This window comes from Lissotriton helveticus, chromosome 9, assembly GCF_964261635.1.
Source record: "Lissotriton helveticus chromosome 9, aLisHel1.1, whole genome shotgun sequence".
NCBI lineage: Eukaryota > Metazoa > Chordata > Amphibia > Caudata > Salamandridae > Lissotriton > Lissotriton helveticus.
Window position 1 is genome coordinate 1,288,356,206 of NC_136070.1, and position 13,963 is coordinate 1,288,370,168.

General features: G+C 49.3%; 1 protein-coding gene across 1 annotated transcript in view; it reads left to right on the forward strand.

Moving 5' to 3' along the window:
* Positions 1–13,963, forward strand: part of STAB1 (stabilin 1) — a 769,578-nt gene that overhangs the window by 564,556 nt on the left and 191,059 nt on the right. The window contains exons 49-50 of the mRNA XM_078661896.1: positions 4,654–4,800; positions 13,562–13,702. Of these exons, the coding sequence (XP_078518022.1) occupies positions 4,654–4,800; positions 13,562–13,702 (288 nt within the window). The remainder of the gene's footprint in view (positions 1–4,653; positions 4,801–13,561; positions 13,703–13,963) is intronic.

The window sequence follows — 13,963 nt, forward strand, 5'->3', positions numbered from 1 at the left end:
TTTTGATTACATTTTGCTCAAGGTACACAGCCAATCAGGACATTTTACCCAGCTTGAGGCGAGGGAGATTTCCAAGCATTTATCCACTCATTCTGCAACCAAAGCAAAGCAGCCGTACACTCACAGGCTCATGATTTCCTTTACTTCTCAGGACCTTGTGGTCTCTGCAAGCTCAGCGCAGGTCATCAGCCCCTCAGATGTCCTGCAAGCTCAGCACAGGTCATCAGCCCCTCAGATGTTCTGCAAGCTCAGCGCAGGTCATCAGACCCTCAGATGTTCTGCAAGCTCAGCGCAGGTCATCAGCCCCTCAGATGTTCTGCAAGCTCAGCGCAGGTCATCAGCCCCTCAGATGTCCTGCAAGCTCAGCACAGGTCATCAGCCCCTCAGATGTTCTGCAAGCTCAGCGCAGGTCATCAGACCCTCAGATGTTCTGCAAGCTCAGCGCAGGTCATCAGACCCTCAGATGTTCTGCAAGCTCAGCGCAGGTCATCAGCCCCTCAGATGTTCTGCAAGCTCAGCACAGGTCATCAGCCCCTCAGATGTTCTGCAAGCTCAGCGCAGGTCATCAGCCCCTCAGATGTTCTGCAAGCTCAGCGCAGGTCATCAGACCCTCAGATGTCCTGCAAGCTCAGCGCAGGTCATCAGACCCTCAGATGTTCTGCAAGCTCAGCGCAGGTCATCAGACCCTCAGATGTTCTGCAAGCTCAGCGCAGGTCATCAGACCCTCAGATGTTCTGCAAGCTCAGCGCAGGTCATCAGACCCTCAGATGTTCTGCAAGCTCAGCACAGGTCATCAGCCCCTCAGATGTTCTGCAAGCTCAGCGCAGGTCATCAGACCCTCAGATGTCCTGCAAGCTCAGCGCAGGTCATCAGACCCTCAGATGTTCTGCAAGCTCAGCGCAGGTCATCAGACCCTCAGATGTTCTGCAAGCTCAGCGCAGGTCATCAGACCCTCAGATGTCCTGCAAGCTCAGCGCAGGTCATCAGACCCTCAGATGTTCTGCAAGCTCAGCGCAGGTCATCAGACCCTCAGATGTTCTGCAAGCTCAGCGCAGGTCATCAGACCCTCAGATGTCCTGCAAGCTCAGTGCAGGTCATCAGACCCTCAGATGTTCTGCAAGCTCAGTGCAGGTCATCAGACCCTCAGATGTTCTGCAAGCTCAGTGCAGGTCATCAGACCCTCAGATGTTCTGCAAGCTCAGCGCAGGTCATCAGACCCTCAGATGTTCTGCAAGCTCAGTGCAGGTCATCAGACCCTCAGATGTTCTGCAAGCTCAGCGCAGGTCATCAGACCCTCAGATGTTCTGCAAGCTCAGCGCAGGTCATCAGACCCTCAGATGTTCTGCAAGCTCAGCGCAGGTCATCAGACCCTCAGATGTTCTGCAAGCTCAGCGCAGGTCATCAGACCCTCAGATGTCCTGCAAGCTCAGCGCAGGTCATCAGACCCTCAGATGTTCTGCAAGCTCAGCGCAGGTCATCAGCCCCTCAGATGTTCTGCAAGCTCAGCGCAGGTCATCAGACCCTCAGATGTTCTGCAAGCTCAGCGCAGGTCATCAGCCCCTCAGATGTTCTGCAAGCTCAGCGCAGGTCATCAGCCCCTCAGATGTCCTGCAAGCTCAGCGCAGGTCATCAGACCCTCAGATGTTCTGCAAGCTCAGCGCAGGTCATCAGACCCTCAGATGTTCTGCAAGCTCAGTGCAGGTCATCAGCCCCTCAGATGTTCTGCAAGCTCAGTGCAGGTCATCAGACCCTCAGATGTCCTGCAAGCTCAGCGCAGGTCATCAGACCCTCAGATGTCCTGCAAGCTCAGTGCAGGTCATCAGACCCTCAGATGTCCTGCAAGCTCAGCGCAGGTCATCAGACCCTCAGATGTTCTGCAAGCTCAGCGCAGGTCATCAGACCCTCAGATGTCCTGCAAGCTCAGCGCAGGTCATCAGACCCTCAGATGTTCTGCAAGCTCAGCGCAGGTCATCAGACCCTCAGATGTCCTGCAAGCTCAGCGCAGGTCATCAGACCCTCAGATGTTCTGCAAGCTCAGCGCAGGTCATCAGACCCTCAGATGTTCTGCAAGCTCAGCGCAGGTCATCAGACCCTCAGATGTTCTGCAAGCTCAGCGCAGGTCATCAGCCCCTCAGATGTTCTGCAAGCTCAGCGCAGGTCATCAGACCCTCAGATGTTCTGCAAGCTCAGCGCAGGTCATCAGCCCCTCAGATGTCCTGCAAGCTCAGCGCAGGTCATCAGACCCTCAGATGTTCTGCAAGCTCAGCGCAGGTCATCAGACCCTCAGATGTCCTGCAAGCTCAGTGCAGGTCATCAGACCCTCAGATGTCCTGCAAGCTCAGTGCAGGTCATCAGACCCTCAGATGTTCTGCAAGCTCAGTGCAGGTCATCAGCCCCTCAGATGTTCTGCAAGCTCAGCGCAGGTCATCAGACCCTCAGATGTTCTGCAAGCTCAGCGCAGGTCATCAGCCCCTCAGATGTTCTGCAAGCTCAGCGCAGGTCATCAGCCCCTCAGATGTCCTGCAAGCTCAGCGCAGGTCATCAGCCCCTCAGATGTTCTGCAAGCTCAGCGCAGGTCATCAGCCCCTCAGATGTTCTGCAAGCTCAGCGCAGGTCATCAGACCCTCAGATGTTCTGCAAGCTCAGCGCAGGTCATCAGCCCCTCAGATGTCCTGCAAGCTCAGCGCAGGTCATCAGACCCTCAGATGTTCTGCAAGCTCAGCGCAGGTCATCAGCCCCTCAGATGTTCTGCAAGCTCAGCGCAGGTCATCAGACCCTCAGATGTTCTGCAAGCTCAGTGCAGGTCATCAGACCCTCAGATGTTCTGCAAGCTCAGCGCAGGTCATCAGACCCTCAGATGTTCTGCAAGCTCAGCGCAGGTCATCAGCCCCTCAGATGTTCTGCAAGCTCAGCGCAGGTCATCAGACCCTCAGATGTTCTGCAAGCTCAGCGCAGGTCATCAGCCCCTCAGATGTTCTGCAAGCTCAGCGCAGGTCATCAGACCCTCAGATGTCCTGCAAGCTCAGTGCAGGTCATCAGCCCCTCAGATGTTCTGCAAGCTCAGCGCAGGTCATCAGACCCTCAGATGTTCTGCAAGCTCAGTGCAGGTCATCAGACCCTCAGATGTTCTGCAAGCTCAGCGCAGGTCATCAGACCCTCAGATGTTCTGCAAGCTCAGCGCAGGTCATCAGACCCTCAGATGTTCTGCAAGCTCAGTGCAGGTCATCAGACCCTCAGATGTTCTGCAAGCTCAGCGCAGGTCATCAGACCCTCAGATGTTCTGCAAGCTCAGCGCAGGTCATCAGCCCCTCAGATGTTCTGCAAGCTCAGCGCAGGTCATCAGCCCCTCAGATGTTCTGCAAGCTCAGCGCAGGTCATCAGACCCTCAGATGTTCTGCAAGCTCAGCGCAGGTCATCAGACCCTCAGATGTTCTGCAAGCTCAGCGCAGGTCATCAGACCCTCAGATGTTCTGCAAGCTCAGTGCAGGTCATCAGACCCTCAGATGTTCTGCAAGCTCAGCGCAGGTCATCAGACCCTCAGATGTTCTGCAAGCTCAGCGCAGGTCATCAGCCCCTCAGATGTTCTGCAAGCTCAGCGCAGGTCATCAGACCCTCAGATGTTCTGCAAGCTCAGCGCAGGTCATCAGCCCCTCAGATGTTCTGCAAGCTCAGTGCAGGTCATCAGACCCTCAGATGTTCTGCAAGCTCAGCGCAGGTCATCAGACCCTCAGATGTTCTGCAAGCTCAGCGCAGGTCATCAGCCCCTCAGATGTTCTGCAAGCTCAGTGCAGGTCATCAGACCCTCAGATGTTCTGCAAGCTCAGCACAGGTCCTCAGCCTCTAAGATGTTCTGCAAGCTCAGTGCAGGTCATCAGACCCTCAGATGTTCTGCAAGCTCAGTGCAGGTCATCAGACCCTCAGATGTTCTGCAAGCTCAGCACAGGTCCTCAGCCTCTAAGATGTTCTGCAAGCTCAGTGCAGGTCATCAGACCCTCAGATGTTCTGCAAGCTCAGCGCAGGTCATCAGACCCTCAGATGTTCTGCAAGCTCAGCGCAGGTCATCAGACCCTCAGATGTTCTGCAAGCTCAGCACAGGTCATCAGCCCCTCAGATGTTCTGCAAGCTCAGTGCAGGTCATCAGACCCTCAGATGTTCTGCAAGCTCAGCGCAGGTCATCAGCCCCTCAGATGTTCTGCAAGCTCAGCGCAGGTCATCAGCCCCTCAGATGTTCTGCAAGCTCAGCACAGGTCCTCAGCCTCTAAGATGTTCTGCAAGCTCAGCGCAGGTCATCAGACCCTCAGATGTTCTGCAAGCTCAGCGCAGGTCATCAGACCCTCAGATGTTCTGCAAGCTCAGCGCAGGTCATCAGCCCCTCAGATGTTCTGCAAGCTCAGCGCAGGTCATCAGACCCTCAGATGTTCTGCAAGCTCAGCGCAGGTCATCAGCCCCTCAGATGTTCTGCAAGCTCAGCGCAGGTCATCAGACCCTCAGATGTTCTGCAAGCTCAGCGCAGGTCATCAGACCCTCAGATGTTCTGCAAGCTCAGCGCAGGTCATCAGACCCTCAGATGTTCTGCAAGCGCCTATGAAGGGTCACAAAATGGAAATTGAAATAGAATGGATTCTACCCTGACTTCCCTTTGTCCTCTCTTAGATCCAGGAGTGGATGAACCACAGCCTGGTCAGAGACCTGATCCTGTACCACGCGGTGGGGTGTCGCCGGCTGCTGCTCAGCGACCTCCAGGCCCAGACCGCCATCACCTCGCTGATCGGGAGCAGGATCGGGATCTCCGTCAAAGAGGTAAGGAAGCCAGAGTTTGACCCCAAAGAGTCACCGTTTAAAATATTCCTTCCATTCAAGCCATGTGCGGTCTCTGCAGTGACTCATTCACTGTGTCCTTGTCTGTCGCTCTATTCTGGCCAGGTCACGCTATAGAAACACCTTTTACAGACATACCTACCTGCATACGTACACACGGGCATACGTACCTACCTGCATACGTACACACGGACATACGTACCTACCTGCATACGTACACACGGGCGTACATACATATCTGCATATGTACACACGGGCATACGTACCTACCTGCATACGTACACACGGGCGTACATACATACCTGCATACGTACACACGGGCATACGTACCTACCTGCATACGTACACACGGACATACGTACCTACCTGCATACGTACACACGGGCGTACATACATATCTGCATATGTACACACGGGCATACGTACCTACCTGCATACGTACACACGGGCGTACGTACATACCTGCATACGTACACACGGGCGTACGTACATACCTGCATACGTACACACGGGCGTACGTACATACCTGCATACGTACACACGGGCATACATACATACCTGCGTACGTACACACTGGCATACGTACATAACTGCATACGAGCACACGGGCATACGTACATACCTGCATACGTACACACGGGCATACGTACATACCTGCATACGTACACACGGGCATACGTACATGCGTGTTAATACGCTGGTGAGCCAAGGGCCTCTCAGGAGTAGAGCTGCTGGTACTGACACACAGAAATCCTTAAACAGAAGATTAGTAGTACAGCACTTCCGTAGTCCAGCAGTAGTAGCAGTACAGCAATACTAGTTTAGTAGTACAGCCAAAGCATTACAGTAGTAGCAGCTCAGCAGTAGGAGTTCATTAGTAGTTCAGCAGTAGTAGTAGTTCAGTAGTAGTAGTACAGCAATAGTAGTTGACTACTATGCAGTAGTACTAGGTTAGTAGTAGTACAGCAGTGGTAGCACAGCAGTGGTAGTACAGTAGTAGTAGTTCAGTAGTACTCCAGCATTAGTTCAGTAGTGTAAGAAGTTTGAGTAAATGTGGGTCCTTACCAAGGAATAATACCATCATTTCGAACAAGGTTCAGTTAGGTCTCAATAATTTAAACTTGAGCTCAACCCTTGGTAGCTGTAGCACAGAGCTGACCGGCTTAACTTAGGAGAAATGTGTAAAGCATTTATCAGTAACAAAAAACTATATTGCACAACACAATAAAACTCCCACTCCAGTTATTAGAAATAGAGCAAACTTTAACACACTCCAAAACAACAACAGAATCAACAGAACCAGAGACATGATTTTTAGAATATATAAATACTTCTAGTGCCAAAACTGCAAAGCACCAACTGCGGTATCAGGTCGCAGTGGACGTATCCAAGTCAAAAGTTGAGGCTGACCTTGATTGAGCATGGGTGGGATACAGGGACCAGGCTCGTCCTGGTGGAAGGTTCACCTTCAGACTGAGTTGTTTTTCTCTGGATAAAAATCCTCATCGCCGTGGTCATCAGTGGGTTGAGCTGCAGGCTGGATCCGAAGAGGGCATCCGCGACAGTAGTCAGTTGACCTGCCGGTCCTCGGCGAGAGCTTTGGCTCCAGCAGGAAGTTCGCGGCTCCCGATGTCGGAGGCAGGAAAACCTTCACCACATACACTTTTCCATAGCAGTTCTATCTTGGAATTTCAACTCTGTTACAAAGTTCCTCCCGCAGTATCCTTCAGGTTCTACATCTGTAGGAGACAACGCCCCAAGTTCCCATGTGGATTTGTTAATCAAAATGATGGAGAACATGAATCCACCCACCCTTGCACCTCTTTCCCTTTAATGTAAATGACACATTTTGGGGGATGGAAAGCTATCTCCCCAGACTCACTCACCACCAGTATCTCTACACCATCATCTTCACTTCCACTTGATTCTTCTCGTTGGTGTGCCTGTCCATCATTGTTCGCTCAATTAACAGATCTTTTGTGCCTAGGTGTATCAACCCTTCTACAAACTCTCCAAAAATCCCCCAGCTTCTTACATTTAAAGCATCTACTATTCGCAACCGGACACTTCCAAGCTTCCGCCATGTCTCTTGAGCTGCCACACCTAAAATATGTTTTTTCTTTTTCACCCTCTTGAATCTTTACCCCTTTGACGCTTTCTTCTTCAGGTTTCTGCAGTAACTTTTCCTGCATCATCATTACCCTAGGCTGCCACCCTTCCCAATTCTTTCACATATCGGGAGGTATTTTCCATACATTTTGCCACTTCTATAGTTTTGTCAAGTGTGGGTCATTCAGGCCTAGTAATTTTTCTTGCATCTTCGTGCTGCATGTTCTATTGATCATTTGATTTCTTATAATCTTGTCTCTGAGATCCTTAGATCTGCTTGTCTCCTTAATGCTGGCGCATATCGATCCATGGATTCCCCTTGTACCTGAGCTCTGGCAAAAAACGTATGCCTCTCAACCACAATGCTCACTTTTCTCATAATTTTCCTCTATTGTATTTAAAGCCATAGCATACACATCTTTTTCTGCAGTGTCCGACCCTTTATCTTCATTTCTAGTTTCTACTGACTGCCTGGGCAAACTTTTTAAAGCTTTTCTTCCTTCCATCCCTAAGCAGTGCTTTAATATAGACAACTTCTTCTTTGCTACTTATACGTCCCCGCCCCATTGGCCTCCAAGTATGTCTCAAAATCATCTTTCCAATCCTCCGTCACCACTCAGGGTTGACCAGGATTTTCTAAAAATGCTGGAGGCATGGGTACTTGTGACGCCATAGCAACACAAACTAGAAATCTACGGCGAGGGTTATCTTTCACAACAAGAACTCAATAAAACCCTTGCAGGAATCACCTTTTGTCAATATGAGAACATTACAGGTATTGTATATCCATTCAAATGCCTTGACTGGTTGTGTCAATCGTGCAAAGTACCTGGACTTACAGCACAGCCATTTACAGGTGTGCCCATCACTGAACGCAAAGCGTGTCTATCGCACATGCCACACGCATGGACTACTGGTTTCACAGCCAAGTAAGTCAATGAGTGGTGTGCCCGTCACCGGGCACCAAACACCCTCAGCATGCCTATCGCTGAAGCGGCACACAGGGATCACAGCTGGTACAATGCACACTAGTTGACAGTTACCAAGCATGTGTGCTCCACGCTGACATCATGCACAGGGAACATTTGGGGTTTGCACTGGTGCCCCTAACGTGTGTGCCGATCCACTCCTAACAGAGCTATACACAGAGTATTCACAATCGTACCCTGATTCAAAATATGATCTAAAAATGTGATTGTCGCGATGACATCACCGTGCCCAACAAGCTCCATGGCATGTAACTCTGAGCCTCCACTGTTGCCGATCCAGCGCCTCCTTTGTTGCCAAGGATCACAACGCCCCAATGTACCTGTGAAACCTTAAATTCAATGCTGCCGTTACCAGTAGCAACACTCCTCCTGCTCCAAAGTCACCCTTGATCACCTTTTTTGACCATAAAACCACTCATGCATCAACTCACCAATACAGCCACTCACTCATCCAGACACTATCACACCCAATTATACACCCATACAGCCACTCACACATCCATACAGTATCACACCCACTTATACACCCATACAGCCACTCACACATCCATACAGTATCACACCCACTTATACACCCATACAGCCACTCACACATCCATACAGTATCACACCCACTTATACACCCATACAGCCACTCACACACCCAGACAGTATCACACCCACTTATACACCAATACAGCCACTCGCACATCCAGGCAGTATCACACCCACTTATACACCAATACAGCCACTCGCACATCCAGGCAGTATCACACCCACTTATACACCCATACAGCCACTCACACATCCATACAGTATCACACCCACTTATACACCCATACAGCCACTCACACATCCATACAGTATCACACCCACTTATACACCCATACAGCCACTCACACACCCAGACAGTAGCACACCCACTTATACACCCATACAGCCACTCACACATCCATACAGTATCACACCCACTTATACACCCATACAGCCACTCACACACCCAGACAGTAGCACACCCACTTATACACCCATACAGCCACTCACACATCCATACAGTATCACACCCACTTATACACCCATACAGCCACTCGCACATCCAGGCAGTATCACACCCACGTATACACCCATACAGCCACTCACACATCCATACAGTATCACACCCACTTATACACCCATACAGCCACTCACACATCCATACAGTATCACACCCACTTATACACCCATACAGCCACTCACACATCCATACAGTATCACACCCACTTATACACCCATACAGCCACTCACACACCCAGACAGTAGCACACCCACTTATACACCCATACAGCCACTCACACATCCATACAGTATCACACCCACTTATACACCCATACAGCCACTCACACATCCATACAGTATCACACCCACTTATACACCCATACAGCCACTCACACATCCATACAGTATCACACCCACTTATACACCAATACAGCCACTCGCACATCCAGGCAGTATCACACCCACTTATACACCAATACAGCCACTCACACATCCATACAGTATCACACCCACTTATACACCCATACAGCCACTCACACATCCATACAGTATCACACCCACTTATACACCCATACAGCCACTCACACATCCATACAGTATCACACCCACTTATACACCCATACAGCCACTCACACATCCATACAGTATCACACCCACTTATACACCCATACAGCCACTCACACATCCATACAGTATCACACCCACTTATACACCCATACAGCCACTCACACACCCAGACAGTAGCACACCCACTTATACACCCATACAGCCACTCACACATCCATACAGTATCACACCCACTTATACACCCATACAGCCACTCACACACCCAGACAGTAGCACACCCACTTATACACCCATACAGCCACTCACACATCCATACAGTATCACACCCACTTATACACCCATACAGCCACTCGCACATCCAGGCAGTATCACACCCACTTATACACCCATACAGCCACTCACACATCCATACAGTATCACACCCACTTATACACCCATACAGCCACTCACACATCCATACAGTATCACACCCACTTATACACCCATACAGCCACTCACACATCCATACAGTATCACACCCACTTATACACCCATACAGCCACTCACACACCCAGACAGTAGCACACCCACTTATACACCCATACAGCCACTCACACATCCATACAGTATCACACCCACTTATACACCAATACAGCCACTCGCACATCCAGGCAGTATCACACCCACTTATACACCCATACAGCCACTCACACATCCATACAGTATCACACCCACTTATACACCCATACAGCCACTCACACATCCAGGCAGTATCACACCCACTTATACACCCATACAGCCACTCACACATCCATACAGTATCACACCCACTTATACACCCATACAGCCACTCACACATCCATACAGTATCACACCCACTTATACACCAATACAGCCACTCGCACATCCAGGCAGTATCACACCCACTTATACACCCATACAGCCACTCACACATCCATACAGTATCACACCCACTTATACACCCATACAGCCACTCACACATCCATACAGTATCACACCCACTTATACACCCATACAGCCACTCACACATCCATACAGTATCACACCCACTTATACACCAATACAGCCACTCGCACATCCAGGCAGTATCACACCCACTTATACACCAATACAGCCACTCACACATCCATACAGTATCACACCCACTTATACACCAATACAGCCACTCACACATCCATACAGTATCACACCCACTTATACACCAATACAGCCACTCGCACATCCAGGCAGTATCACACCCACTTATACACCCATACAGCCACTCACACATCCATACAGTATCACACCCACTTATACACCCATACAGCCACTCACACATCCATACAGTATCACACCCACTTATACACCCATACAGCCACTCACACATCCATACAGTATCACACCCACTTATACACCAATACAGCCACTCACACACCCAGACAGTAGCACACCCACTTATACACCCATACAGCCACTCACACATCCATACAGTATCACACCCACTTATACACCAATACAGCCACTCGCACATCCAGGCAGTATCACACCCACTTATACACCAATACAGCCACTCACACACCCAGACAGTAGCACACCCACTTATACACCCATACAGCCACTCACACATCCATACAGTATCACACCCACTTATACACCCATACAGCCACTCACACATCCATACAGTATCACACCCACTTATACACCAATACAGCCACTCGCACATCCAGGCAGTATCACACCCACTTATACACCCATACAGCCACTCACACATCCATACAGTATCACACCCACTTATACACCCATACAGCCACTCACACATCCATACAGTATCACACCCACTTATACACCCATACAGCCACTCACACATCCATACAGTATCACACCCACTTATACACCCATACAGCCACTCACACATCCATACAGTATCACACCCACTTATACACCCATACAGCCACTCACACATCCATACAGTATCACACCCACTTATACACCAATACAGCCACTCACACATCCATACAGTATCACACCCACTTATACACCCATATAGCCACTCACACATCCATACAGTATCACACCCACTTATACACCAATACAGCCACTCACACATCCATACAGTATCACACCCACTTATACACCCATACAGCCACTCACACATCCAGCCAGTATCACACTCACGTATACACCCATACAGCCACTTACACATCCAGACAGTATCACACTCACTTATACACCCATACAGCCACTTACACATCCAGACAGTATCACATCCACTTATACACCCATACAGCCACTCACACATCCATACAGTATCACACCCACTTATACACCCATACAGCCACTCACACATCCATACAGTATCACACCCACTTATACATACACCCATGTATACACCCATACAGCCACTCACACATCCAGCCAGTATCACACTCACTTATACACCCATACAGCCACTTACACATCCAGCCAGTATCACACTCACTTATACACCCATACAGCCACTTACACATCCAGACAGTATCACATCCACTTATACACCCATACAGCCAAGCACACATCCATACAGTGTCACACCCACTTATACACCCATACAGCCACTCACACATCCAAACAGTGTCACACCCACTCATACACCCATACAGCCACTCACACATCCAGACAGTATCACACCCACTTATACACCCATACAGCCACTCACACATCCAGGCAGTATCACACCCACTAATACACCCATACAGCCACTCACACATCCAGACAGTATCACACCCACTTATACACCCATACAGCCACTCACACATCCAGACAGTATCACACCCACTTATACACCCATACAGCCACTCACACATCCAGCCAGTATCACACTTACTTATACACCCATACACCCACTCACACATCCAGACAGTATCACACCCCCTTATACACCCATACAGCCACTCACTCATCCAGACAGTATCACACCCACGTATACACCCATACAGCCACTCACACATCCAGGCAGTATCACACCCACTTATACACCCATACAGCCACTCACACATCCAGGCAGTATCACACCCACTAATACACCCATACAGCCACTCACACATCCAGGCAGTATCACACCCACTAATACACCCATACAGCCACTCACACATCCAGGCAGTATCACACCCACTAATACACCCATACAGCCACTCACACATCCAGGCAGTATCACACCCACTAATACACCCATACAGCCACTCACACACTGAGTCAGTCACCCATACAGCTACTCACACACTGAGTCAGTCACCCATATAGCTATAAACATACATAGATACACATATGTAAAAGAGTTTTAGGTCACTTTTCTTCTGCAGCCGTTCTGTATGACAGTCATTTACACTGTACCACATAGAGCAGCCATTGTCTTTTTGACTTGTGAGTAACAGCATTTGTCTGATCACATGACCCAATCTGTCTGAACACTGGGGCGCTCAGTACCAGGACTGATGGCTAGTTTTCCATTTTTTCCTGTTCACAGGTCCCCTTTCATTTCTTTCTTTCTCCTCTATTTATTTTTAGTTTTTAGAGCATATGACCGCTTCCCAGATAGTGCTAATGGACCCCTTGCTTACCGCTAATTTAATCTATTGTTTGTGTCATCCCAGGTGACCAATGCCTCTAAACCAGGGCACCATCATGGAATGGTATTGTCCACAATGTATCAGTGTTTTACCATTCCAAGGTGGCCACCATATTAGTTCTAAATGTGGTGGTTGTGCTGGTACTTTAAAACAATAATACCTTTTGTATAATACCAGTGCAAAATGGCCACCCTTTACTGCATTTAGTGGATTTGTTATTGCATGCATATGACTGCATGCATTTGTTGTGGCGTTTGTGTGTATTTTATTGTGGCTGTGCATTTAGGTGAATGCAAGAATAATCAGTGAGTGAATGAATGGCTGAATGAGGGCAAGGATGAATGGTAGAGTGTATGTATGATGAGTATTGAGTGCCTATGCCAAATATTGAATTTAGAGGAGCTTGCATTTATACGTCGGACCTGGCTACATTGCTCATGTTTGGTTTCAATGTGTGAGAAGTCTCTTTGTTACACTTAGGACGGCGAGGTGTATCTGAATAATGAAGCAAAAATCATCAAAAGTGACCTGATCGCCAAAAATGGGGTCATCCATTTCATTGACCGGATACTGCTGCCGTACAACCTCCACGCGGGGGTCACCCCTCTCCAGTTCGCTCAGGTATGTGACACCCCATAACCAGGGTCATGGGGGTAATGCTGCAGTGAAGCGCCCGCTGCTGAGGGTCATCTGTGACGTCACTCTTTACAATGATATGTTACAAACACACTGATGAGGGTTCATCTTTGGGTAGGTGTGGTCTCACTGCCCTTTGGGTTTCTGCAATATAAAATGTTTGTTTTTAAAACCACCCATGAAAGCACCTTCAGTGTATCACTGGGGCTTCACCTCAACCTGCAGCTTCACCACAGCCCTGCAGCT